The sequence below is a fragment of the Canis lupus genome, chromosome 27 (genome assembly GCF_011100685.1).
Source record: "Canis lupus familiaris isolate Mischka breed German Shepherd chromosome 27, alternate assembly UU_Cfam_GSD_1.0, whole genome shotgun sequence".
NCBI lineage: Eukaryota > Metazoa > Chordata > Mammalia > Carnivora > Canidae > Canis > Canis lupus.
This window is the reverse complement of record NC_049248.1, coordinates 2,378,394-2,405,446: the sequence shown is the minus strand read 5'-3', so window position 1 is coordinate 2,405,446 and position 27,053 is coordinate 2,378,394. Positions and strand designations below refer to the sequence as shown.

The 27,053-nt window shown below is 46.4% G+C and overlaps 1 protein-coding gene across 1 annotated transcript in view; it reads left to right on the top strand.

Annotated features, from left to right (window-relative positions):
* The window catches only part of WNT5B (Wnt family member 5B), a 108,805-nt gene that overhangs the window by 67,159 nt on the left and 14,593 nt on the right, over positions 1 to 27,053 (top strand). Inside the window, exons 2-3 of the mRNA XM_038576338.1 lie at positions 24,932 to 25,083; positions 26,273 to 26,520. Of these exons, the coding sequence (XP_038432266.1) occupies positions 24,932 to 25,083; positions 26,273 to 26,520 (400 nt within the window). The remainder of the gene's footprint in view (positions 1 to 24,931; positions 25,084 to 26,272; positions 26,521 to 27,053) is intronic.

The following is a 27,053-nucleotide window of genomic DNA, read 5'->3' as shown; positions in this document are numbered from 1 at the left end:
CCACATCATCAGCCTTCATCAAGTAGCATTTTGTATTTGTGGGATGGCAGAGTGACCCCACCCAGAGCTCTCTCCAGAGCTTCAGGGGTGAAGGCTGAAGTGGGAGTGGAGAAGGAATATTCTTGGCCAGTTTTAATTCCCTTTTCCAAGGGTGGTGAGCCCAGACGGGGGCCAACAGGCTGGCTGTGTTGCAGGCTCTCAGTGCCCTGGGGTGGAAGCCTCACTTTCCTGCTTCTCCATAGCCTAAGGCTGTGCTTCTTTCTGCCCATTAAGGTCATTCTCATAGGTTTGTCATATCTTGATATATATTTCAAAAGGAAAGGAGGAGGCAGCCCCTGTGGCTCAGCGGTTTAGTGCTGCCTTCAGCCCACGGTGTGATCCTGGAGACCGGGATCAAGTCCCACATCGGGCTCCCTGCACGGAGCCTGTTTCTCCTTCTGCCTGTGTCTCTGCCTCTCTCTCTCTCTCTCTCTCTGTGTGTGTCTCTCATGAATAAGTAAATAAATAATCTTAAAAAAAAAAAAAAGGCAAGGAGGGATCAAGATCAATCTTATTCAGAACTAGTTTGGGGATCCCTGGGTGGCGCAGCGGTTTAGCGCCTGCCTTTGGCCCAGGGCGCGATCCTGGAGACCCGGGATCGAATCCCACGTCAGGCTCCCAGGGCATGGAGCCTGCTTCTCCCTCTGCCTGTGTCTCTGCCTCTCTCTCTCTCTCTCTCTCTCTGTGTGTGTGTGTGTGTGTGTGTGTGTGTGACTATCATAAATAAATAAAAATTTAAAAAAAAAAAAAAACTAGTTTGTGACTCCACATCGGACCTGGGACTCTACTGTCTAAAGCCTTATTGAGCTGGAGTTTGAAGGTTGTTCCTATTTTGAAAGGGTGCTGGGGCTGAGCCAGGCTTTTCTGGAAAGTTCTATGTGGAGGAACCAGAGCATTTACATTTCTTACATAATGCCAGACCCAAAGGAATCTGAGGGACTGGCCCTGGCCCTGTAGCAGAGCTCACAGCCAGCTTCCCTTTTTTGCCAAGAGGTTAGGGTGAAAGGTTTAGAAAACAGCCAGAATTAACTCTTCACAACCCAGAAAAAAGATGGTTAGGAGATAAAAGTCAGATTTTTCCATCATGTGATACTGACTGCTGTTTTCCTGAATACCAGTCATTCCTAAAGATGTCAATCACACCAAGCATTGGCTTTTCCCTCTCCTGGGAGGGACATGAAAACAGTACAAAAACCCTGTCCAAATGTTTTCTAAATTTGGAACACCTCTCAGTTTGGAGACCTAGAATTCAGTGAGATTTTTAATTTACGTTTTATTTTTATTATATTAAAATATTATAAATAAATAAATAAAATATTTTATTTCTTTATTCATGAGAGACACAGAGAGAGGCAGAGACACAGGCAGAGGGAGAAGCAGGCTCCATGAAGGGAGCCCGAAGCAGGACTCGATCCCAGGACCCCGGGATCATGACTTGAGCCAAAGGCAGATAGATGCTCAACCACTGAGCCACCCAGGTGTTCCCTACTTTTTATTTTTATTTATTTATTATTTTTTTTAAGATTTTATTTATTTATTCATAGATACACAGAGAGAGGGGGAGAGACAAAGACACAGGCAGAGGGAGAAGCAGGCTCCATGCAGGGAGCCCGACGTGGGACCTGATCCCGGGTCTCCAGGATCATGCTCTGGGCTGAAGACAGCTCTAACCCACTGAACCACCCAGGCTGCCCCCTACTTTTTATTTTTAAATTTCACTTACCATTTAAGGCCAGAGCGTTCAAATAACTTACTCAAAAAATCAGTGGCTATATGGAGAATTCCTTGATTTAGCTGGGTAAGGGCACAAACTGAAATTGGACTTGTCAACATTTTGGCACAATGACAAAACTTATTAAATGACACCTTCCCTTTAAACCTCTGAGAACACCGCGTAGACATTTAATGGCAACACTTGTTTGTTTTGCAAATGGAGAAAATAAAGCACAGAAGAAAGAAGTGATTTTCTCAGGGTCCTGGGAACAATTGAGATTGAGTGCATCTTTCCTAGATCTACAGAGTATCTTTGAATTCTTCACTCAGGTGCACACTCAAGATTACATTTGTACTCGCCATTTGCAGTGGGAAGGATCAAACATTTGCAGAAGTACATGAAATGCTAACTAAAGTTTTTCTGTGTTCTATAGTGTAAGATAGTAAGTGCTTAAAATTCAAGCACTTCTTAATCCTTGAACAAAGTAAAGAATCATATGGTTAACATTAGATTGTCTTAAATTATCCGCGGCTCTGGGAGAAAGCTGGTTTTCAGTTCTGATGTTCCAAACTGAGCATTTTGTTTGTTTGTTTTTTACTTGTCTTCCTGCCCCTAGTCACAGATCTGACCCTGTTACTTCCTCTAAAACCCTCCACTGCAGGCAGCCCGGGTGGCTCAGGGGTTTAGCACCGGCTTCGGCCCAGGATGTAATCCTGGAGTCCCAGGATCGAGTCCCATGTCGGGCTCCCTGCATGGAGCCTGCTTGTGTCTCTGCCTCTCTCCCTCTCTCCCTCTGTCTGTCTCTCATGAATAAATAAATAAAATCTTGAAAGAAAGAAAGAAAGAAAGAAAGAAAGAAAGAAAGAAAGAAAGAAAGAATGAAAGAAAGCTCTATTCTGAATGAGTGTCTGTGTGTCTGGCTCCTGCTTGAGGGACTTCTTTTTGCTCCCTTCCTGCTCACAAAGAATAAGCTATCTCTAAACATCGAAATAAAATCAACAACAATAACACAGCTTTTAAAAGGCGCATTAGAGATCCAACTGGTTTCTATTCCTGCATTTTTCTGTAGCATATCAATTTGATTTGCTTCATGGTTAAATGGTTCTTGATCTGGGTGATGGTTTCTTGGGTGTATACAAATGTAAAAATTCATCAGGCTTATATTTAAGATGTGTGCATTTCTCTCCATGTTTTGTTTCAATAAAAAAAACTGTTTGTTTAAGTCAGAGGGGGTGTAATGGGTCAAGGAAAGTTTACTTCTATGCATACAAATTATCACAAGTTCTGTTTGTTCAACAGGCTAACCAAACAGGTAGAGATTTCTGCAGCAGCTCCTGCCTAGAATTTAACAGGGACGGGAACTCGGCCCTACTCTTCAACCCCACAGCCCTGTCTTGTGATTGTCACTCCCTCCCTGGACCTTCCTGGCTTGGCTGCTCTCGCTGCAGAGAGGGCAAGGGTTGTGTCTGTTTTGTTACTCTTCACCTGCCTGCCTCCGCTCCTCCCCGTCCTTCAGCTCCTGGTACACGTATGCAATCAGCACTCAACAAATACTGCCTCTAATTCTGATCGCATTTCTTGGATTAATACGTGTTGGGGGTTCGCAGTAGAGTGGTGAGAGAGGGGAAGAGGAAGCTGTTTCTTTAAAGAATTGGATCAGTGAATGAATCGGGTTGTGGGAAACAGCCTGGGATGGAGGCAGGAGCTGGAATAGAAAACACACAGACATTTCTGGTTTTGCCTGAGTCTTTGAGGATTGTTTTCTTAATGTTGGAAAAGTGCAAGAGTTTTATCATTTGCTGTACACCATTCCATGCTGTTCCCTACTGAACCAAATCAGGTCACATTATACTTGCTATGTTATGCTGTGCTGTTTTCCATTGACTTTTTAAAAATTTTTTATTTATTTATTCATGAGAGACAGACAGAGAGAGGCGGAGACATAGGCAGAGGGAGAAGCAGGCTCCCCACAGGGACGGGATCCCTCACTCCAGGATGCAGACCCAAAGGCAGACCCCCGACCGCTGGGCCACCCAGGTGTCCCTACATCGACTTTCTGGTTGGTGATATTGGCCTTTAGGGTTGGGTGTGTGATTTCTCTAGCCCAAGTAAAAGGCAAAATGCATGTTCCTTATTGGCAGACAGTTCTCCAGGTGGTCATTTGGGGCCCTGGGCTGCTGCTGTCTTAATGACTCTTAATGAGCACATTTACCACTGAAATGTCCCTAGGGGTCTGGTCATCTTAAACTGGAAATTGTCCTTGGGATGTATTTTTACATCCCTGTTCTTGCTGTCATCTGTGGATACCACCCGTGGCAGAGGCTTTCCGGGGTATAGTGGATGTACTGCATAGGAGTAGAAAAATGCAGCTTCTCTGATACAGCCAGGAAGTCAAGCCAACCATGGTAATGCTGTGTGCCATTAATGCACATTTGTCTGTAGTCCATCAGAGCTTCGGATCCAGCTATCTTTGCCTGTTACTTCCATCCCAGACAGTGACATCCACTAGGACCGGGCCCTTGCTGCAGAAGATCAAGGGCCACTCCTCCCTTATTCGTACTCCAGTGGCTGTGATCCTACAGCACTCCAGCTAATGTTTTCTTGATTTCAGCTCTGGGACACTGGCTACTGGGCAGTTTTTACAAAGAATCCTCATTAGAATTTCCCTCTCTGTCAGTTTTTTAAAACGATTTTTTTAGATGGAATTTCTCAGTGCTCTTGAAATCAACAGTTTTATTTTATTTTGCTGATAGAACCCAGATGGCAGGAGAGAGTTGTTCGTTTCTGTCATTTATTTGAATCACTGCACACACACATACACACTGCATCACCTAGATGCAGAATGGTGATGTCAGGACAGTGCTGTGGCCACAGAGCATGGTGAGGTTTGGAAAAGCAGCAGAGCCAACACATGCCTTCTGATTCAACACTTCCGTTCTCTGTGTGACTTCAGCACATATCTAGTTACAGGGTTTCTTTTGGCAAAAACAAATTTGTGTGCGAGAGTTAGCCAGGCAAAGCCAGTGTCTCCTTGGCCAGTTGAGTAAGAGGACCCATCTGCCTCGTACGTCATAAGCAGCATTATTGGCTCAAGGCCTCTTGAATCTTTATTCATGGAGAAGCAGAAAGAAGCTCAAACAGCCCAGCTGGATTTCCAGGTCCTGAGTGGAATTTGTAACCTTTTTGACTTCTCAACTGAGAAAATTGGATGCGGCTGTCACAGAAAGAGAATAAATATGGAACCCCGCAATGCTATGCTTGCAGCCACTTTTATTCCATTGAATTGAATACATAATGAAAGGCAGGCATACTCTGGGAGGCACAGAGCTGAACCAGGGCTGAGAGTCCTATAATTCTGTCAGTTGAGCTGGTGGTGGGTGTGGGCAAGATGCTGTAGGACCCTTTGGTTGGCCACCGGCAGAACGATGCAGGCAGTGATGTACCCTTCTGTGATCCTACTGCCAGTGTTCTAATCTTAAACCTAAATGACCTGTGAAAGGGGAAATAACAAAATGACTAATAAACATGTAGAGGTAAAAAATAATAATAATAATAAAATAAACATGGAGAGGTGTATATCCTCACTAACGATCAAGGAAATGCAGCTTAAAATCAGAGAGTCATTTTTACCTATTACGAGAAAAGATTTGTTTTTAAAGATTTTATTTATTTATTCATGAGAGACACAGAGAGAGAGGCACAGACACAGGCTGAAGGAGAAGCAGGCTCCATGCAGGGAGCCCGATGTGGGAGTCAATCCCGGGACTCCAGGATCACACCCTCAGCTGAAAGCAGATGCTTAACTGCTGAGCCACCCAGGCATCCCTTTTTAAAACTTTTTATTAAAGATTTTTATTTATTTATTCATGAGAGACCCAAAGAGAGAGGTAGAGACATACACAGAGGGAGAAGCAGGCTCCCCACAGAGAGCCTGATATGAGACTTGATCCCAGGATCCAGGGATCACGACCTGAGCCAAAGGCAGACCCTCAGCCACTGAGCCACCTTGGCATGCCAATAAAAGATTTTTTTTAAGTGACACTATCCAAATATCTTAATTAGCTTCTGTCATTTAAAACTAAAATTTAGTGTCGTGTTTTATTAGGCTTTACTTTCATTAAAGGTTGGAATTCTTAAAAATAATTTATTTCAAAAGAGCAATAAATTGCCCAATGTACTTAATGAGGCAAATTCACTGGATTGGTTGACTGGTCAGTAGATGCCAGAAATGTTAGGCTTGCACAAAATGTTAGGGATTATACAGTTCAGTTTTTCATTATGTAATTGAGAAACCAAGGGCTCAGACTTGTCTAGGGTCACACAGTTATGAAGAGCTGAGACTGCATAGGTGAAATATGATGGGCTGTTACTTAGCTCTTGCTGTAGGTAAAATAGTTTAATATAGGATTAAACTTTTTTTCTCTTTTAATTCCTCAAAGATGTTGTGCTTTACTGTCTTTCTAGGTCTTAGACCTCAAAGAACAGAAATTCAAGCATAGTTACCCTCATTTAGTCTGTCCTCATAGAACCGAGTGGTTGGATACCTCTATATATTTTTACTTTTTTATGATTTTATTTTTAGGTAAGACCTATATATTTTTAATGAGGAGAGCAATCTACAATTGAGGTCCCTTTGGTAGTCTTAGAAACCATTTGAGCAACTATAAATAGAAATGGGGTTTTTACATTCTATAAAGGGGATTTTCTTTCCACTGAGCACGGAGCCCGATGTGGGGCTCAATCTCACAACTCATGAGATCACGACCTAAGCTGAAACCAAGAGTCGGGTGCTTAACTGACTGAGCCACCCAGGTGTCCCCAAAAGGGGAATTTTTCTAAAAGTACAGAGATGAGTCTAATACAAGGTAAAATGAAGGTTGTAAGAGTATGTGTTAAGCTAATGGTAGCTTCTTTGATGAACAAACACCCAAATGTAGCTTGGCTCTAAAACCATCAAAGTTTGTTTCTAGCCCAGGTAAAAGACAAAATGCGTGTTCCTTATTGGCAGGCAGTTCTCCAGGTGGTCATTTGGGGACCTGGGCTGCTTCTGTCTTAATGACTCCGTCCTCAGCCCTCACTTTGAAAGCCACCATGCTTATCTGCAGCAAGGTGAGAGAAGGAAAGTGAGCCAGGAAGACTGCCTGTTAGTGGATTTTATGGGCCCGGAGTGGAAGTAGTAGACCTCATTTCTTCTAACATTCCTTTAGAAAGAACCCAGTCACATAACAACATCTTAGTGCAATGGAGGCTGGAGGATGTAGTCAAGCTGTGTGTGGTTTCAGTGACTGTCAAGTGGCCTCTGCCACGAATAGCTTTGAAGATCCAAAGTGGGAAGACAGCACATGGGGGTGAAGTAACTTTCTGGGCAAACATATATATGTGTGTGTGTATCCAGACATACAAACCCAGGAATGCAGAAGTTATTGGTAATTATTTCTACTATTTTTTTAAAAAGATTTTCTTTTGGGGACGCCTGGGTGGCTCAGTGGTTGAGCGTCTGCCCTCGGCTCAGGGTGTGATCCCGGGGTCCTGGGATCAAGTCCTGCATCGGGCTCCCCTCAGGGGGCCTGCTTCTCCCTCTGCCTATGTCTCTCCCTTTCTCTGTGTCTCTCATGAATAAATAAATAAAATCTTTTAAAATAGACAAATATTTCCTTTTTAAGTAATCTCTATACCCAGTGTGGGGCTTGAACTTCCAAACCCAAGATCAAGAGTTGCATGCTCCCCTGACTAAGCCAGCTGGGTGCCCCTATTTCTACTATTAACTATATATATTTTTGATTAATTTTTTTAAATTTTTGGTTAATTTTAATACACATGTTTCTGCTGACTCATTCGAGGTGGTAAATGTACTTTGAGCTCTTTGTTTCTTCAAGAATGGTGCCTCTTTTTGATTGATGACATGTATTTGCCAGATGGCAAGATTCCATGGATATCAGACCTGTGCCAAGCACCTACTGTAGCCTTGGAGATGAGGATAAAAATAGTAGGCTCTCTCCACAGCCACATGCAGATATACTACCCTCAGTATTCTTTATTTCAGCTCAACAGGGACCAAAATCAAGTGGTCTGAGGGCCTGTACTGGTGGTTGATTCCCACCACTAACGTAATGCACAGACCACACCTCTTCCCTTTCTTTCCACTTGGGTTGACAGTGTTCTTTTTCTGCCCCTTATCCTGTTTCTCCTGGACTAGCCCTCCCAGCTGGGCTCCCAGCCCCTATACTCTCACTCTCTATGCCTCATCAATCATTATTGCTGGCAGACCATCAGCAGTTTTGCTAAAGACAGATCCTATGATGCCTCTCCTGTTAAGATGCCTTGGATGGCTCCTGCAGATGACAGAATGAAGCCCAAACTCCCAGTGGAGCCTCAGGTCTTCCATGAGCAAGTCCCAGTATGAAGGTCCTGCTTCACTCACAGTTAGTGACTTGTTTTTCTTTGAATTTTGGCTTTGGTTCTCTCTCTCTGTTTTTATTTATTTATTTACTTATTTATTTTTAAATAGGCTCCACTTCTAGGGCAGAGCCCAATTCAGGCCCAAACCTATGACCCTGAGCTTAAGACCTGAGCTGAGAACATTCGGATGCTCAATGGACTGAGTCACCTAGACAACTGTGTCTTTGGTTTTTATCATTGAATTTTGGACATGAAATTGTTGTGTGATGTTCTTATCATTCTGAAAATGTGTCCTATGTTTTCAGGCCTCTGCACTTTGCCCAATGGGAGGGTCTCCCTGTCCTGTCTCCATTTGTGGGAATTCCATCTGTCTCCTTGGGACAAGCTCAGCTCTATCATGAAACATGTCCTCCTTGGGAATTAATTAGTCAACTTCAGGACTAGTACTTGGATACCAAGGATAACATTTGGAAAGTAGTTGTCACCTTCATTATAACATGTCACTCTGATAAATATTGTCATTTTTTTAAAAGATTTTTTTTATTCATTCATGAGAGACATACTATAGAGAGAGAGGCAGAGACACAGGCAGAGGGAGAAGCAGGCTCCATGCAGGGAGCCCGACATGGGACTCGATCCCGGGTCTTCAGGATCAGGCCCTGGGCAGAAGGCAGCACTAAACCGCTGAGCCACCCAGGCTGCCCTAAATATTGTCATCTTGTGTGTGTTTGCCCACCGCTACAAGATTAGAAGAATTTCTCTCTTTGAGTAGGACCTAGTAGATGCTCAATACTGTTTATTGATTTGAATTGGAGTCACAGAAAGAATTCCATTTACATTATTTTCTGGTGTTTTCACTGGGTCTGAACTTGTTCCTTTTCTCTTGAGTAGGAAATGCAAAATAGCTACCCATTTAGCTCTGATGGTGAAAAATTGCTCCCAACTTTGTTACATTGTCTCTTTTTCCTAATGGTAATTCTGAAGACAGTGAGTGGAGGTTATCATTGGAATAAAAAAAATTTATCTCGCTGGCCCATAGGTGGGGTGTTGGTCCCCGGCCATGGATTACACAGTTAGTTGCCCTTACTCAAGTGTCTGCAGTACCTTATGTATTCCCTCTATTATGGCGGGCGCCCTTATTGCACCAAATTTAAATAATGGTTTTCAAATGGAGCTTTTGATTTTGTATCAGTGATGATTTGATTTCTAGCTCCCACTGTATTTTTAAAAAGACTTTATTTATCTATTTATCTATTTGAGAGAGAGAGAATGAGCAGGGGGAGGGCAGAGAGAGAAAGGAAAGAAAGGCAGGCTAAGCAGGGAGCCTGACATGGGACTTGATCCCAGGCCCTTGGGGTCATGACCTGAGCTGAAGGCAGACACTCAACCAGTTGAGCCACCCAAGTGCCCCTTCTAGCTTCCATAAACTGTCTGTGATCTTGGAAATGTTCTGTTGAAAAGCCACATGTGGCCAGTGGCTACCATACGGGACAGGGTAGTGATACCGAGTTCCCAGGAGAGTAACATCTTATTACTTTATTATAACCTCCTATATAGTGTTGGATGCTCAGTAGGCCCACAATAAATATTGGTTCAACAATGAACGTTTAACATTCATCAAACAGCTGCCTAATGCTAGGTGTTTGCCAGGGGCTGTTGGCGTGGTTCATTTTCCACAGAGCCCCTGTGCTGAGGTGGCACAGACCGTGAGGCACGGCCTCTAGCACCCCGGCCTTCACCGGGGAAGCCAGCAGGCAGCCACAGGAGCGATTTAGCAGGAGGGCTGGAGCTTGGTCAAAGAGGCCTGGCAGAGCCATAAAAGAAACCCAAAGAATCTCAGCGGTGAACCAAAAGCCTCTTGAACGTGCCCAGGCCTGCCTGAATTTGGTGACCATGCTTTTTCCTGAAGCAGCCACAGAGTTACATGTTATTGAATTCCCCAAATCAGAACCTGTGAGGCTCACAGACCTGGTCTAAAGACTGCTGGCCATGACACCAGCCGTGGTGCAGGAGATGGGAATGTTTAAGCCCTGGGGGAGGTGAGAAAGGTGACCTGCTTGGCTTCTCACTCGGTGACAAGGAAGTGAGGCTGTGTCTGAGGGACTGAATGCTTTCTCTCTGTCTGTGTTTTTCATTAGAAAGCTGCTTGACACTTCTTCCTTTTGAGGGTTCAGGAGCTCTTCCATAGCAGCATCTCAGGGTCCATTTGAAACATAGGAGCAATAGCTCGGGGGAGTTGATAGGCAGACCCATATAACTTAGAGTTACTGTTTTCCCCCCAAATAAAAAAAACAAGTGTCATTTCCTTTTTTAAATTTTTTTTAGATTTTATGTATTTATTCATGGGAGACACACAGAGAGAGGCAGAGACACAGGTAGAGGGAGAAGCAGGCTCCCTGCAGGGACCCCTATGTGGGACTCGATCCCAGGATCCTGGGATCATGACCTGAGCCAAAGGCAGACGCTCAACCACTGAGCCACCTGGGTGCCCCCCAAGTGTCATTTCTGCATGAGTAGTCGGCCGCAGGGGGAGGTTGCTGGCTGGCTGTCCTTGCCACCACTGCCACTGGAGCGCAGCCAGCCAAGCGTTCTTCTGCGTACCTGGCCCAGGGCAGCCAGAGGACAGTCCCTGGCACTCACCACTCCAGGCCCCTGAATCCAGGGCAGCAGCTTCCGATACTCTTAACACAGCAGTATTCACATACACACCCCCCATTAATAAAAACAAAACCATTATCCTGTTTTTCCAAGTGGAAATTGCCAATTCTTGGAGCCTAAGTTTGGCAGCTTCAGTGAGATTCCAAGAGAGTGAAAACACTCGAGTAAGGGGAAGCAGAAATTCTCATCCAAACTTAGTTCCTGGGATGGAATGACAGAATTGTTCAGAAAAAAGAAGAGTTAGCATAACTGTGTTCAGAAAACTCGGTATGTGCGAATCCAGATTTATAAATAGTTCAGATAATAGTTCATATAGTAAAATGACTATTGTGTATGTAATATATAATATATAATACACATATTACAATTCCTTTCAATAACAGTGGCATAGTAATTTTTTAAAGATTTTATTTATTTATTTGAGAGAGAGCACAAGCAGGGGGAGGGGCAGAGGGAGAGAGTAAGCAGACTTCTCGCTAGCAGGAAACCCGTATGTGGGACTTGATCCCAGGACCTCAGGATCATGACCTAGGCCCAAGACAGATGCCTAACTGACTGAGCCACCCAGGTGCTGTAACAGTGTGTACTTAATAGCCTTTGGGCACCTGACAAGCAAAATGTGATGTGTGAAGCAGCCAGGAGAAATGCGATGGAGAAAAGTGGGGATTTGGGGAAATTCGGGAGCCTGTACACCACCCCCCACTCACCAAGGCATTCATATTCCAAAAATTTTAAATCATTGTGTTAGCCAAAGAGATTTTGTTGTCTGCCAGTTGGTGATCCTGCTTTTTTAAATAGTAAGATTTCTCCATGTCTTAAAATATGCTTCAGTTTGCAAAAATAGGAACACATTTACCTGACAGCACAAGATATGTTTTTATTCTAACCAGCCCAAAGGCATAGGGAGGTCATCCTTCTGCCCAGGATGGGGATCCAGAGTTCCATTTCTCTGCTTCATTCATTCTGTCTAAGCCAGGGAATTGGCAGAAGCGGGTGGCCATGTCCCAGAAGAATACAAAAGTACCCATAGAACCAGACTCAGAGGAAATAAGGTTACTTGGAGAAAGATCAGTACCTCTAGACCACTTTCCCATCAGCTCTCCAACTCTCTTAAAACAAAGTCCACAACCATGGCTGTCATGCTTCTAGAACAATTTCCTATACTACACTGACCGGTGGCCATACCTTTCTGCCTTCTTTGCTAGAACATCTTTAGAAATTAATTTATCAGAATTTAGGAAAAAAAAAAAAAAAGAATTTAGGAACACTTGGGTGGCTCACTGGTTGAGTGTCTGCCTTTGGCTCAGGGCGTGGTCTCAGAGCCTCAGGTTCGGGTCCCACATTGGGCTCCCTGCATGGAGCCTGCTTCTCACTTTGCCTGTGTCTCTGCCTCTGTGTGTGTGTGTGTGTGTGTCTCATGAATAAATAAATAAAATCTTTTTAAAAAATAATAATTTATCAGGATTTAGGAGGGGGAAAAATTATTTTCTTATTTTCTGCACAGAATAAGATTTCTGAGGCACCTACATGGCTCATTCGGTTGAGCACCTGCCATTGGCTCAGGTAGTGATCTCAGGGTCCTGGGATTCTGGGGCGGGGGAAGACACTGCTCTTTTATTCCCCCTCCAAGTGTAACAGCCAAGAAGGAGTCAGCTGGGATGGACCACCTTTGGGACCTGTATGGGCCCTGGGGTCTTGGGGATTTGCTCTGCCCGGTGTGTAGGATGATTCTTGCTGGGTGTGAGTGGCCACTTTCACACTTCTCCAGGCACTAGGAGCTGGAGACGGATCTGGGGAATCGCTTTTCTCTGAAACATCAAGAACTAGATATTAGCATGGAGGCCTCAGGTTGTATTTCTGTGCCCCTGTCACCCTGTACCATGATTAGGTCTATTCTTCCCAGATTGTGAGAAATTTCTCATTGTAAATGGCAAGCGCAGTTTCCGGGAAGGGCACTTTTGCATTTTTCTTGAGGGCCAGATGAAAATCACATCACTCTTACCCCCTCTAATCCCTTCATCCCCCCATCGCCAGGGCATTATTTCTCCTGCAAATGAGAGAAACAAAGAGAAAAGACACTATGGGAGATGAGCTGTATGCTGGAAGCTGAGAATACCTGCTCCAAAAAAAAAACCCTTTAATTTTCATCTTCAACCGTTGGGAAAGTAGATCACACAAAAGAATGATCTGCCTTAGGGCTGAGAGGATTCATTGGGAAAAGCTTGGAAGGAAGAACTAGAGACCTAGAGACAGAGAGAGACTCTTGGGAGAAATAATTAAGGCTGGCAGGGAAAGGCTATGTTAATTGAGCTGAGAAGAAAGATGAGCATCTGGGGATTCTTTCTAGAGGTTATGGGATTTTCTGATCAAGTCTTGGCTACATAAACATAATTGCATTCATCTTCGGTCACTACTTTAAAAATATTTTTAAGGGAAAAATTATCTGTGAAGAGATCTATATAAAAGAAACAAAAAAAAAAAAAAAAAAAGAAACAACTAGCTACAGGACTAACTGGTAAGAATTGATGAGGGAGAAGGAGTGGAGGGTCGGCAAAGGTGGTTGTACCAGAAGGTAGTTTCGTCAGACCCTCATTTCTTGGAGTGGGAAGAGAAGAAACAAAATACTGTGCTGGCCCCTGGCATGGTCATGGCAGCTGCTCTTATGTGTATAGTCAATCCAGGCCTAGCATTCAGTGGCCGGTAGGTGTGGTTTGCACAGAACCCCCTCCCTTTCCAGCACCCCTACCTGCCCTCAAGTAGTTATCCCAAGTGGTTGTCTCTGTGCCTCCATTTTTCAACATGCATTTAAGGCAGAGGTTTCTTTTTGAGGATGACGACCCTTTTGTAAGCTTCACCCCCTACAAAAGGTCACATGCCCCATGAGGCTATAGTCGTACTTTCCACTGAAGAGATATATAAAGATCCCCTTGGAGTGCCTGAGTGGCTCAGTTGGTAGAGCTTCTGCCTTTGGCTCAGGTCACAATCTCAGGGTCCCAGGATCGAGTCCTGCATCAGGCTCCCTACTCAGTGGGGAGCCTGCTTGTCCCTCTCCCTCTGCATGCTTTCTCTGTCTCTGTCTCTCTGTCTCTCTCTCTCTCTGTCTCTCTCTCTCTCTCTCTCTCTCTCTCTCTCTCTCGCGCGCGCGCGCACTCAAATAAAATCTTTTTTAAAAGATCCCCCTAAACTGTTAGGTATTAATGAGACCTTTTCCTTATTTTATTTATTTATTTATTTATATTATTTTTTAAATCCCTATGACTTTTAAATTTTAAATTTTAAATTTTTAATCCCTATGATTTTTATTTTTTTTTATTTTTAAAGATTTTATTTATTTGTTTGACAGAGAGCAAGAGACAGAAAGAGAGAGAGTGTGGGAGCACAGGAGCAGGGGAGAACTCACAACCCTAAAATCAAGAGTCCTGTGCTCTACTGACTGAACCAGCCAGGCACCTCAACTTGTTCTGTCCTTTTTTTTTTTTTTTTTAATTTTATTTATTTATTCATGAGAGACACAGAGAGAGAGGCAGAGACACAGGCAAAGGGAGAAGCAGGCTCCATTCAGGGAGCCCGATGTGGGAATCAATTTCGGGTCTCCAGGATCACGCCTTGGGCTGAAGGTGGTGCTAAACTGCTGAGCCACTCAGGCTGTCCTCCTTTTTTTTTTTTTTTTTAAGATTTTATTTATTTATTCAGGACAGACACACACAGAGAGAGAGAGAGGCAGAGACACAGGCAGAGGGAGAAGCAGGCTCCATGCAGGGAGCCAGACTTGGGACTCCCTGGTCTCCAGGATCGCACTCCCAGGCAGAAGGTGGCGCTAAACCACTGGGCCACTGGGGCTGCCCTGGAATCATAATTTATATATTCTTTTGTGATTTGCTTTTTCTCAACATTACGTTTGTAAGATGCATGCATGTTGTTGCATGGAACAGTGCTTCATTCATTCACTTTCATCCTGATATTTCTTTGCATTACTATATCACAATTAATTGATCCATTCATTGATCATGTTGATGGATATTTGTGTTGTTTCTAGTTTGAGGCTCTTTTTTTTTTTTTTTTTTGGAGAGAGAGTGGGATTGTTCAAGTCGGAGTAAGGGAGAAGAGCAGAGGGAGGGAGAGAGAGAATCTTTTAAAATTTTATTTATTCATGAGAGAGAAAGAGAGCAGAGAGAGGAGCAGATGGAGAGCAACAAGCAGACTCCATTCTGAGTCCCACATGGGGTTTAATCCCATGACCCTGAGATTGGGACTGTAGCCTAAACCAGTAGTCAGAGGCCTTAGCCAGCTGAGCCACCCAGGCACCCCTCCAGTGTGAGACTCTTAATAGCACTGCTATTCTTGACATGCATTCTGGTGTACACGTGGGCAGACGTCTCCACGAAAACAGAACTGCTGCACCATCAGGACACTGAAAAAAAAAAAAAGTAACAGCATTGTTGAGATATAACTTCTGTACCATACAATTCACCTTTTTAAGTGTATAATTCAGTGGTTTTTAATATATTCCTGGAGTTGTGCAACCACCACCACAATCATCAGTAATGCTTTCAAATGAGTTAGTATTGCATTAACTATAAGGGGCTACATACATGTAGACCATCACAGTAGAAGTAGGTGGACACATGTATTCCTTCTAGAGATAAAGCTTGGTTTGCATGCTTTGTGGTTCTGTGGCCCCAGCTAAGGAACCACTCACTAGTTTAAGGCACTAAAAGGTAGACATTTGCTGTTAACAGAGACACATGTTCCTTGAAAGGTTTAGCGCATTAATTCCTTACATTGTCCCCCAAACTGCTTTATGGCAGAGGTTCTCAAATTTTGGTGTGCCTCAGAAGCGCCTGGAAGGCTTGTGTCAACAGATTGCTAGGCACTGGCCACAGAGTTGCAGATTGAGCAGGTCTAGGTGGGGCTTGAGAATTTGTATATCTAATCAGTTTCCACGTGATACTGATATTGGCAGTCTGGGGACCACACTTTGAGCAACGTGGGAGCCAGCTATTACCTTGGCAATTAGAGAACTGAGTGGAAGGAATTCGTTCAATCGTTCCATAGATAAGAATTAGGCAAAAGACACTTGCAAATTGTTGGAAGCAAAGGAGACCACTTGCAGGCTCTTGTAGTAGCTCGGAGTGGGCAGCAGGAGCTGAGAGCAGGGAATGGGCTTCCTAAATACCATGGAGGCCCAGTCAAGAGGAGCTGACTGTTGGTTGGGCATGGAGGGTAAAGGAGAGGGAGGAGGCAGGATGAGCAGTGAGATTTTAGGCCTGGACCCAGGAAGAGAATTGGGGAACAAAGAACAAGCAAGATTGTGAGGGAGGAGTGTGATCAACCAGTATCTCAACTTCTGTACTTGGCTCTCTGGGAAGATTTACCCAGCCATCACTTCATGGTCAAAAGGTGACTGATCCCCTTCAGGTCCCATTCTTGCAGATCCCAGGAGTTTCTCCGGGGTGATGGATACTGAATGCTTGGTGAGAAATCAGTATCGGGGTTCAGAGGGACACTCCATAAATTTAATGAATAAGAATGATTCTAAGAACATTGGAGATTATGGAAGTCCTTCTTTTTGCAAAATCTCTCCTACCCTTCTCCAAAGCACCTTGAAATTTTCTGGTTTGACCAAACCCCATCTTAATGGGAAATCCTCCTTCCCCTTTGCTCCTTTTTAAAGCCTACACATTCTTCAAGGCCCTACTTCAATCCCATGTCCTGACTGTGGAGGCTCCCTTGGACTCCTTGGGCATTTGGGATGTCTTGCCTTTCAGAGTAGATTTTTCATGTTTCCTGCTGCTAGACTAAAGCATCTCAAGGAGCGATGTCTTAGACGTTTTCACATTATCTTTTAATGCACAGCTTTAGAGGTTGCCTGCCACTCATGCCTTTGAGGAAAAGGTAGAAACAAAGCTGAGACCTGGAATCTCCAGAATCTCATACATCGGTAGAGGCAGTTTTTTGTGGGCTGGACCATGTGGACGCCAAAAGGACTACTTTGTCTCCATGAGAGGCTGGCCTCCACAGCCTGCCTTCTATTTTCTTGAGAGCCAAAGAAGCCTTTTCTTTTCCTTCAGTCAACAAATATTTATTGAGCACCTACCAGGTACCCTTGGGCACTCTCCCAACCAGTGGGGAGAAAATGGTGAACAAGACCATTTGCAGGGTGTATGAGGCAAGAAACAAAACACAGATCAGCAGTCAGCCTGCCAGATTATACCAAACTATATTAAATCCTGGGACAAGGGGCACCTGGGTGGCTCAGTGGTTGAGTGTCTGCCTTTGGCTCAGGACATGATCCGTGGGATCAAGTCCTGCATCAGGCTCTCTGCAGGGAGTGTGTCTCTCATGAATAAATAATTAAATATTTTTAAAAATAAAATAAAAATAAATCCTGGGGGATCCCTGGGTGGCGCAGCGGTTTGGCGCCTGCCTTTGGCCCAGGGCGCGATCCTGGAGACCCAGGATCGAATCCCACATCGGGCTCCCGGTGCATGGAGCCTGCTTCTCCCTCTGCCTGTGTCTCTGCCTCTCTCTCTCTCTGTATCTGTCATAAATAAATAAAATATTAAAAAATAAATAAATAAATAAATAATAAATCCTGGGACAAAAATACAAAGCCAGCTAGCGAGAGGTTGATGGAAGTGGAGGCCTTCTCTGGATGGGATGAGCAGGGAAGGTTTCTTTGAATATGTGACCTCAGGACAAAGGAGCCTGACCCGCACAGAGAGAGGAGAAACATTCCCAGAAGTCCGCACCGCACAAAGGGAGAAACAGTGTGAGGGGTGGATAAGGAAATATATACAGCAGTTTGCGGTTTCTGGAGCACAGAGCAAAAACCCAAATAGGATGGAAACACTGGCGAGGGTCGAATTTTTGAAAAGACTTATATAATGTGATGAGTATATAAAAGACTTATATAATGTGATAAGGACTTCACCCTTTAAGAAATGGAGAACCTGGGATCCCTGGGTGGCTCAGCGGATCTGCCTGCCTTTGGCCCAGGGCGCGATCCTGGAGTCCCCGGATCGAGTCCCACGTCGGGCTCCTGGCATGGAGCCTGCTTCTCCCTCCTCCTGTGTCTCTGCCTCTTTCTCTCTGTCTATAACAAATAAAAATAAATAAATAAATCTTTAAAAAAAAAAGAAAAGAAATGGAGAACCTTTGAAGCGTTTTAAGCAGGGAAGTCACATGGTCACATATGAGTTTTGAAAGGAGCTCCTTGGTAGCTATATTCTCTGAAAGGTAGTGCAATGTTATGCTATCAAATAGAATCTTCTCTTGCTAAGGATATAGTCTCTTGGTCAGCTTCTCTGTTATGAGGGTTCTAAGATTTCTTTCCACTCTCTCTCCAAACCTTACATTTTTTTAGGTAACCATTCTGCTCCTTGCCTCTGCTGGTGTCTCCCATAAGCATCTGAAACCATGCCAGGGTCCATCTTCCCTCACGTTTACCTCTTGGCCTGACTTGTCTTTTCCATCCCAACATAAACACTAGCTCTCTAAAAACTACTGTTCTATTTTAATTTCTCCAGCATTAAGCAGCCAGACTTATTCTCAATCCAGATATCATTTTTGTTGGGGAAAGCATGTCTCCCCCCCACACACAAGGCTCTGTGTGTGTGTGTGTGTGTGTGTGTATGTTTATACTAGTAACTTTGGGATAAGCCTTTTTTCTTAAAGATTTTATTTATTTATTTGAGAGAGAGAGACAGAGCACGAGCATGAGCAGGGGAGAGGAGACAGAGGGAGAGGGAGAAACAGACTCCCAACTGAGCAGGACCCCGACATTATAACCTGAGCTGAAGGCAGATGCTCAACTGACCGAGCTACCCAGCTGCCATCTTACTCTTTTTATACTTACTTTCCTTATATTCAAAGTGAACCTAATGATGCCATAGACCACATAGAATTTTAGTGAAAATTAAGTGAGAAAATTGGATATAAAATATTCGGCTCAATGGATGTAGAAGGTACTCAATAAATGTTCACTAATATCAAGTATTGTCACTGGTTAGCAGTCATTTATTATTGTCTAGTAATACTGTACTAGGCACGAGGAGGCATACAGAGAAAGTAGGGGAGGTAAGTTTATGCATTTGGGAAACTTTGGATCTACTGGAAAAAAAAAGCACAGTTATGAGGCAGCCAGTGTGGGATGTGGTCCTCCCAAGTGCCAAGGAAATATCAAGTAGATGGAAAGATTTTCATGGCATGGGATTAATCAAAGACAGTTTTATGGAGGAGATGAATCTTGAGTAGACTTGGAAGTACTGTTGGAGACCAGAAGGCATCCCTGGGAAGAGGATCAGATGGGGGCTTGGGGGGAAAGCAGTTCTTGTTCCTAGAACAAGAACAGGAGGAGATTGGATAAGAAACCCCACAATGGGAATTTCAGAAGAATGAGACATAAATTATTTTTTAAGATTTTATTTATTCATAAGAGACACAGAGAGAAAGGTAGACACACAGGCAGAGGGAGAAGCAGGCTCCCTGTGGAGAACCCAGTGCAGGCCTTGATCTTAGGACCCTAGGATCATGACCTGCACCAAAGGTAGATGCTCAACCCCTGAGCCACCTAGGTGTCCCGAATGAGACATAAATTAAAGGAGGCCAGGCCAGGAAGTTTAGAATGGTTGAAGAGCTAGGAACCACAGTAGGTCTTCAAATGGAAATGATTAGTGTTTCAGGAAGACTGGTGTGGGAACCATTGAGTTAGACCACAGAGCACTGATTTGGTGTTCAGGTTTAAGAAGGATGAGTACTTACATGAAAATAGAGGAGGAAATTAGGGAACCAGAGTGTATTTTAGGAGGTGTTTGTCAAGTGTTTTGAGATCCATAAAGAATCTTTCTCGGGGTAACTGGGTGGTTCAGTTGGTTAAGTGTGTGACTCTTGATCTTAGGGTCATGAGTTCAAGCCCTGACTTGGGCTCCATGCTGGGTGTGGAACCTACCTTAAAAAAAAAGTCTTTCTCTACAGTGGTGGAAATTAAGTGGCCAAGGGGAGAGAAGGCTCTCCATCTGTCCTGCTCCTCCCCCACCTGTACCACCCCGTGGAAATCATCACATCACTGGCAGACATTGGGACACCAGCTTAGTCATAAGTTCTCAAAGGGAGACACTCTCTTCCCAAGGACTCCTAAGAGCCTCTACCTTGTTATGTCAGGAATGCTAACAAAGTTGCAAGTGTAGGTTCCACACCCCAGCTCGAACTTACAACCTGGAGATCAAGAGTCACATGCTCTACGGACTGAGCCAGCCAGGCCCCCTGCAAAAGTAATTTTTTAAAAAAGATTTTAATTTATTTATTCATGAGAGACACAGAGAGAGAGGCAGACACAAGCAGAGAGAGAAGCAGGCTCCATGCAGGGAGCCCGATGTGGGACTCCATCCTGGGACCCTGGGATCACGCCCTGAGCCGAAGGCAGCCGCTCAACCACTGAGCCACCCAAGTGTCTCACAAATGTATTTTTTAATCACACATTACATAGCTCCTCCTTGGGTCACACAGAAAGAATTAGCCAATGACAGGAAGAGGCTCCCATGGAAGCTGTTGGTTCTTTCTGGGTAGGTTTCTAGGTGTGAGGGTGCCTGTCTGGAGCAACGGGGCAGGTGCGGGACGTGACACCATTTCATGCAGGACTTGCTTGAGTTCTCAGGCGCTGAAGGAGGTCAGTCCTGAACACCTGATGGTGGCTTTTGTGAACAGCTATGACCTTGTCAAAGCTCTTGCCGTGTGTGGAGGGGCTTCTGGGGTACACTGCTCTGAAGTGTGTGTGGAAGCACAGAGGTGCCCCTTTAGGACAGACTGGCTGGGGTAAGCCCCACTTGCCCAAGTCTCTCTCCTCGGTCTCCTACCTCTGGGCTAACTGCATGGAGCTACTTAAGAGAATGAAAGTTGGTGACTGAGTCCAAAAAAGGAAGGAAAGGAAGAGGAACCTGGAACCCTGTTTTCAAATATGCACCCCTTTAATTGCGATGGCAAAGACAGGCATTGCAGTCTCAGTAAGGGACCTGGGACGTGGCACAATGGAGTCTGGGTTGTGTAGCAGGGTTACAGCCCTGCCACCATTTCCCTGTCTCCATAGCTGGAGATGTGAGCTGGGCAGATATTTCAGAATTTGGCTTTCCCTAAAGGGCCCCAAAGAATGTAAGCTATCACCCTTTACCATTCTTTTTATTTTTTAATTTTTAAAAGATTTTATTTATTTTTATTTTTTATTTTTTATTTTATTTTATTTTTTTTAATTTTTATTTATTTATGATAGTCACACACAGAGAGAGAGAGAGAGAGAGGCAGAGACACAGGCAGAGGGAGAAGCAGGCTCCATGCAGGGAGCCCGACGTGGGATTCGATCCCGGGTCTCCAGGATCGCGCCCTGGGCCAAAGGCAGTCGCTAAACCGCTGCGCCACCCAGGGATCCCTATTTATTTTTATTTTTTAAAGATTTTATTTATTTATTTTTTTTAATTTTTTTTAAATTTTTATTTATTTATGATAGTCACACACACACAGAGAGAGAGAGAGAGAGGCAGAGACACAGGCAGAGGGAGAAGCAGGCTCCATGCACTGGGAGCCCGACGTGGGATTCGATCCCAGGTCTCCAGGATCTCCCAGTGCTAAACCGCTGCACCACCCAGGGATCACTTTATTTATTTAATTTATTTATTTATTTATTTGACAGGGAAAGAGAGAGCACAAGCTGGGGGAGTGGCAGGCAGAGGGATAGGGAGAAGCAAGCTCCCTGAGGAGCAGAAGCCTGATGCAGGGCTCGATCTCAGAGCCCTAGGATCATGACCTGAGCTGAAGGTAGATGCTTAACTGACTGAGCCACCAAGACACCCCCCTTTTTTTGTTTTTAGTATTTTACTTATTTATTTATTCATGAGAGATACAGAGAGGCAGAGACACAGGCAGAGGGAGAAGCAGGCTCCCCATAAGGACCCTGGTGTGGGACTCGATCCCAGGACCCCAGGATCATGACCTGAGCCAAAGGCAGATGCTCATTCACTGAGCCGCCCAGGCACCTCACCCTCTACCATTCTTGATTCTTGTCCTCGCTTTACTTTTCCTTACAGTGTTCACTGGACCATGTGTTTCCTTGTTCACGGCCCTATCTCCAGCCCTTAGAGTAGTAACTGGCACATACAAGGCCCCCAGTACACATTTGATTAATGACTTTAATGAATAAATACATAAGTGACTGAAGAAGTAGGGCAGAGCAGATGTCTGACCAGCTCCTCTGGCCCTCTGGAGGCGTCTTCCCCTCCCTGACCCTCTACGACAAAAGGATACAGACCCTGGATTCCCTCATGCTCAGCTGTGTTTGCTGTGTTTGACATGATGTCCCCCCTCCTAGGAAGGGGAGATGCTTTCATTATCTGAGATAATCTGTAGTTATGACAAAAGGCAGCATGAGGGGTTCCCTCTCCAGTCTTTTCTATATTTACTAGATATTTCTTCCTACACAAAGGAGAGCCTTCCCTGGGTGAGCCCCACTGTAAAACTCACCTGTAACCCACAAACAGGGCTTTCAATGTGTCCCAGTCATTAAAGCCAAAGCCTCAGTGCCCACCCTCCAGCCCAGCTGGGCTGAGGCCAGAAGTTTCCATGCTGCCCATGCTGAAGAAACCAGTTGCCCATCTTCACTTTTCTCCTCCCAGCTCCTCACAAGGAAAGAAAAGAATGTCAGCCAGGGCAGAGAGCTGGCCCTTGGGTTCTGTGACCACACATAGGGTGGTTCCCATGTGTCTGTCCCCGCCAGGGGTCATCCTGGGGGAGGGGGTGGCGTTCAATTCCAGGGACTTGAGAATTGAGAAGGCAGAAAAAGAAGTCACCACATGCGCTTTGGCCTTTTTTGTTTGTTTGTTTTTACATATATATTTTTTTTAATGAGCTGAAAGTTTGGTGGAAATCGGGGCTTGGTGGGAAAGCTGGGCAGTGAGCCCCGTCGGTTGGTCTGTTGGTGTTCGGGAGGCACTGAGGGGCGGGATTAGCAGCTCCTGGCCTTAGCCGGCCTGTCACTGGGGGGTCAAAGCCACAGTGACTGTGAGTGGGCAGCGACTCCCATCCTTGGCTCAGAAACGGTGCCCCCCGTGCCGTGGCCTCGGTGGAACCTAGGAGTTGCAGAAGCAGAGATTTCACAGGAGCTTGATGAAAAGGTGTGACAGATGTGAGAGACACTGGCATAAGGGGAACATCTCTGGGGATCAGAGGTGGCACCCGTCGAGCCTGGCAGTGGGAACGTGTGAGGACGTGGGTGGGGCGGGCAGGAGTAGGGGGCCTGCCGGAGGCCCGGCCGCGGGAGGGAGGAGGCCCGCGGGGCTCGGGCTCGGGGACGGCCTGCTCCGACTCCTCGGCCCCTAGAAGGACTGGGAGGTGGAGTTGAGGATGTTTGCATAAGGAAACCCTTTGAAGCTCTTCTCTTGGCCTCCCTACTCTGGACCTGGTTACCTCCCCTCATAAAGCCATTAGCTTCTGGTGCCAGCCCTATCTCTGCTCCATCTCTCTTGGTTCCAGTCGGTGCATTCACAGACCTCCTGCCCCGAGGGACAGGGAGGATTTATGGGGGGGGGGGGGAGAGCAAAGGGGGAGGGGGCGTCCTTTAGAGGAGGAGAGGTCTGTTGGGAAAGTAGGGTGTGGGGAGCTGTTAGTCGGGCCGGGCCAGAGGCCGGATCATTTCCGAGCTGGCTCTGCATGACAAAGGGGAAGGAGCAAGTTTCCTCTTTGATCTGCCCCCTGCCGGCCCCACACACCTGCCTGTTGGTACTCCTGTCCCAGCTGAAACCTCAAGAAGAAAAACCTAAGGGGGGTGGAGACCGGGCTGTGGCCCAGCTTCCCCGGGTCCTGTTCAGGCCACCTTCCTCGCTTGGTGGCCCCAGGACAAAAGTATCTCTTAGGCTGATGACCCACAGCACCTGCCGCCCCCTCCCGGAGAGCCTGGAGACCCAGGGCTGCGGGAGCCGCGTGGTGAGATGGGGGGGGGGGGCCCGCTGGGTGCGCGTGCGCCAGTGTGTGTGTGTGTGTGTGTGTGTGTGTACAGTGTTAAGGGGTCCCGGGGAGAAGACTCACTGGAAATGTGGGGTCACGCCCTGGATGGAAGCTGAGGGGGAGACGAGGTGGGGGTGAGTGGGAGGGGGCGTGTTTTAATAGACTTGCTCTAAGATCCAGAAGCAAGGATTTTACATTTGTTTCCAAGGGCTGGAGGAAGGGTGCTCTTTCCTGGGATACAGGCACAGGCACGAGTTATAAAAAAGGCAGAGGCAAAGATGCGGGAAGCTCCTGAGCCAGGAGGGAAGGGTCCTTGCTTTTAGAAGATGCGTCCTCGGCCCAGACTTCTGAGATCAGGGCCGCAAAACCCAGAGCTGGTGGTGCCCTACTGTCGCCAGCGGTGCTCTTGGCTGCCCCTCGAGGGCCACAGTGTAGAGGAGGGGAGGAAGGCCACCTAGGAAGATGCCATGTCCCCCCCCCTCCCAGGCAGCTTTAGGGACACATGGTATTGCTCAGAGGAGTTGCCTTGAGAAAGTGCAGTCCTCGCCCTTCTGTCTGCTATATTCCTGGGAAACAAGGGCTGGAACACGGAAACTTTCTTGGAGTGAGAAGGGTACGGATAGGAGGGGAGACTCCTACTTGGCTGCAGGTAAATCTCACTCACCAGCTGTTCGTAGCCCATGAAGGAGAGCCTCTGGCTGGAGGGAGATGAACAGGAAGGAGTGGATGGTGCCCTGGTTTCTTCGGATGCTCTGGAGGAAGGGCAGGTGGACGCTGCAGCAACCAAAGCATCTTCCTTCATGCTATATGGAACAGGCTCTGGGCTTGAAAGGACTCGTTTTCATTCCTCTTTTCTTTTCCCAGCTTATTGTTTCCTTTGGAATGAGGTCCTGAGTAGGGTTCCCACTCGTGGGGGTAGGAGACGCAAAGGCTCCCCTGGTGAGAAGAGCAGCACTAGGAGATGGAGGATGGAAAGAGGCTGGATCTCTTTGCCGGCCCGAGCAGAACTTGACTAGACCCCCCATCCCCGCCCCCGCCCCCCACCCTGGAGCTCATCCTTGGTGCTCCCACCCCGCCCTCTCCTCTGGTCCTGCCTCATCAGCTTCATCTCCATGTTGATTCTCTTTTCTCCAGGGAGCCCCGCTTCAGAAGCCGTCCGCCCCTGGGGTCTTCCCAGGGCACTGGGGAGGGCCGAGGCTGAGGCCCACCATGCCCAGCCGGCTGCTGCTCGCCGCTGCACTGCTGTCCAGCTGGGCTCAGCTTCCGGCCGAAGCCAGCTCCTGGTGGTGAGTGAGGGGGGCTGAGGCCCTTCTCTACAACCTACGCCTCCTTTGGTAATTGAATGCAGAGAAAGGTCACCGTGTGTTGTGATCATCCCTTTATTCGTAGGAATCCTAAGAATCGCTTTTATCCCAGGAAAACTAGGACAGCCTTGTCTCTCACAAGCCCCCAGAGGTAGAGGTTCACTGAGGATAAAGGAGGAGGAGTTCGTTTGGTATTTTCCTCTGATCCTGTCTGCTTTCCCCTTTTCCTGGACCTTCCTCCATCCCCATGTGTTGTTAGAAATAGCTCTTGCGTTGCTATTGGATCAATAAGAATATTGATTTTTTCCCCCAATGTGGGCAAGGAGAGTAGAATTCCTGTTTTATAAGTCTGATGACCAGATGAGAAGTTGAGAGATCCACAGGACTGTGTGGGGCCTTCTGTTGTGTTCTTAAGACTATTGTCATTGCCAAGTCAACGTGCAAACGGCAGGCACTCCTCATCTATTTTGCAAGATCTGTGCCCCGCTCACGTTTGCACTCAGATGACATATCTATACAGTCTTCTCATCTAATTGCACACTTTACTATATCTGGTTGAAGCTGAGCCAAGGGAAAGCCGCTGAACAGAGAAGGGGTGGGTCAGGGGATTTAGACAGTGTTGTGATGTATGTAAATTGGCTTCTGTTTGCCAGGCATAGGGGCAGGTCTAGTTAAAGGAATTTATTGCTTTCCATCATACATCCTGCACTGGGGCTCAAGTGAATGAATCACGCCTACTCCTTGAATAAGTCATGTGCTGTCCTCTTTCCTGTTGAGATTTGGCTGTTTCCGTCCCCTGCCTGGAATGAATGTCCTATGCCCTCCCTATCGCCCTTCCCTGCCTGCCCCCCCACCCCCACCCCCGGCCTTTGGGACCCAGTTCGCACTCTGGCCATTGCCTTATAAAATCTTCTCTCCAGCTGCAAGAGCTCTTTCTCTGTCTGATCATTTGACATCTTTCATGTCATCTGCATTTGTGCCTCAGTTTCCCACACAACGCCCTTTGAAGGCAACGCCTCTGTTTTACTAAGTTTCCTTTTCATGCCCTTAGTACAGGGCCTTGCGCACAGAAAGAAAGCACTGGGTAAATGTGTTGAATGAATGACTTAGTGCTGACACAGCCTGTGCTCACTCCTTGGTCTTTTGTCCCCTTTCTGGATCTCCGCTGTAGGTCATTAGCTATGAGCCCTGTACAGAGACCCGAGATGTTTATCATCGGTGCCCAGCCCGTGTGCAGCCAGCTTCCTGGGCTCTCCCCTGGCCAGAGGAAGCTGTGCCAGTTGTACCAGGAGCACATGGCCTACATCGGGGAGGGAGCCAAGACGGGCATCAAGGAGTGCCAGTACCAGTTCCGTCAGAGGCGGTGGAACTGCAGCACCGTGGACAACACATCTGTCTTTGGGAGAGTCATGCAGATAGGTAAGAGGCCACCAACACATGGCTTGGCTAGAGGACCCAGGTTCACCTGCCTGGGTACAAGAACGCTCTCCTGAGCCTGGCACAGAGGGCCCTCGCGAGTGCTTAGGGGAGTTCTCCAAGGCTTGGAAGCGGTGTGCAAGGAGACAGGAAGACGAGTCTTAGATCATGTGTTGACCACCCAGCTCACGCTCCACCAGCTCTCTGCTCCCAGCTTCACCCTGTTGGGGGCAATCCGCGTGTGGCTCACTCTGGGAAAGAGGCAGAACAGTGGAGCTGAGTTAAAGTGGATTAGCAAACATGCTCGCTGCCACTGCCCCTTATCTCAGCCCAGGGGCCCCTTTGACGGTGCTGTGTGGAGAACCAAAAGTTGCAGCCCTGAATGTCTGTATGACGTTTGCCTCTTCCACTTGGACTCTGAGAGAGATAGAAACTTTGGACCAAATTGGTGATAGCTGTCATAACCTGGCCCTAGGTCCAGTCCTGGCTCTTTCATTCCAAAGGGATGTGTGTGAAAGTGGGGGAAGGGGACAGAC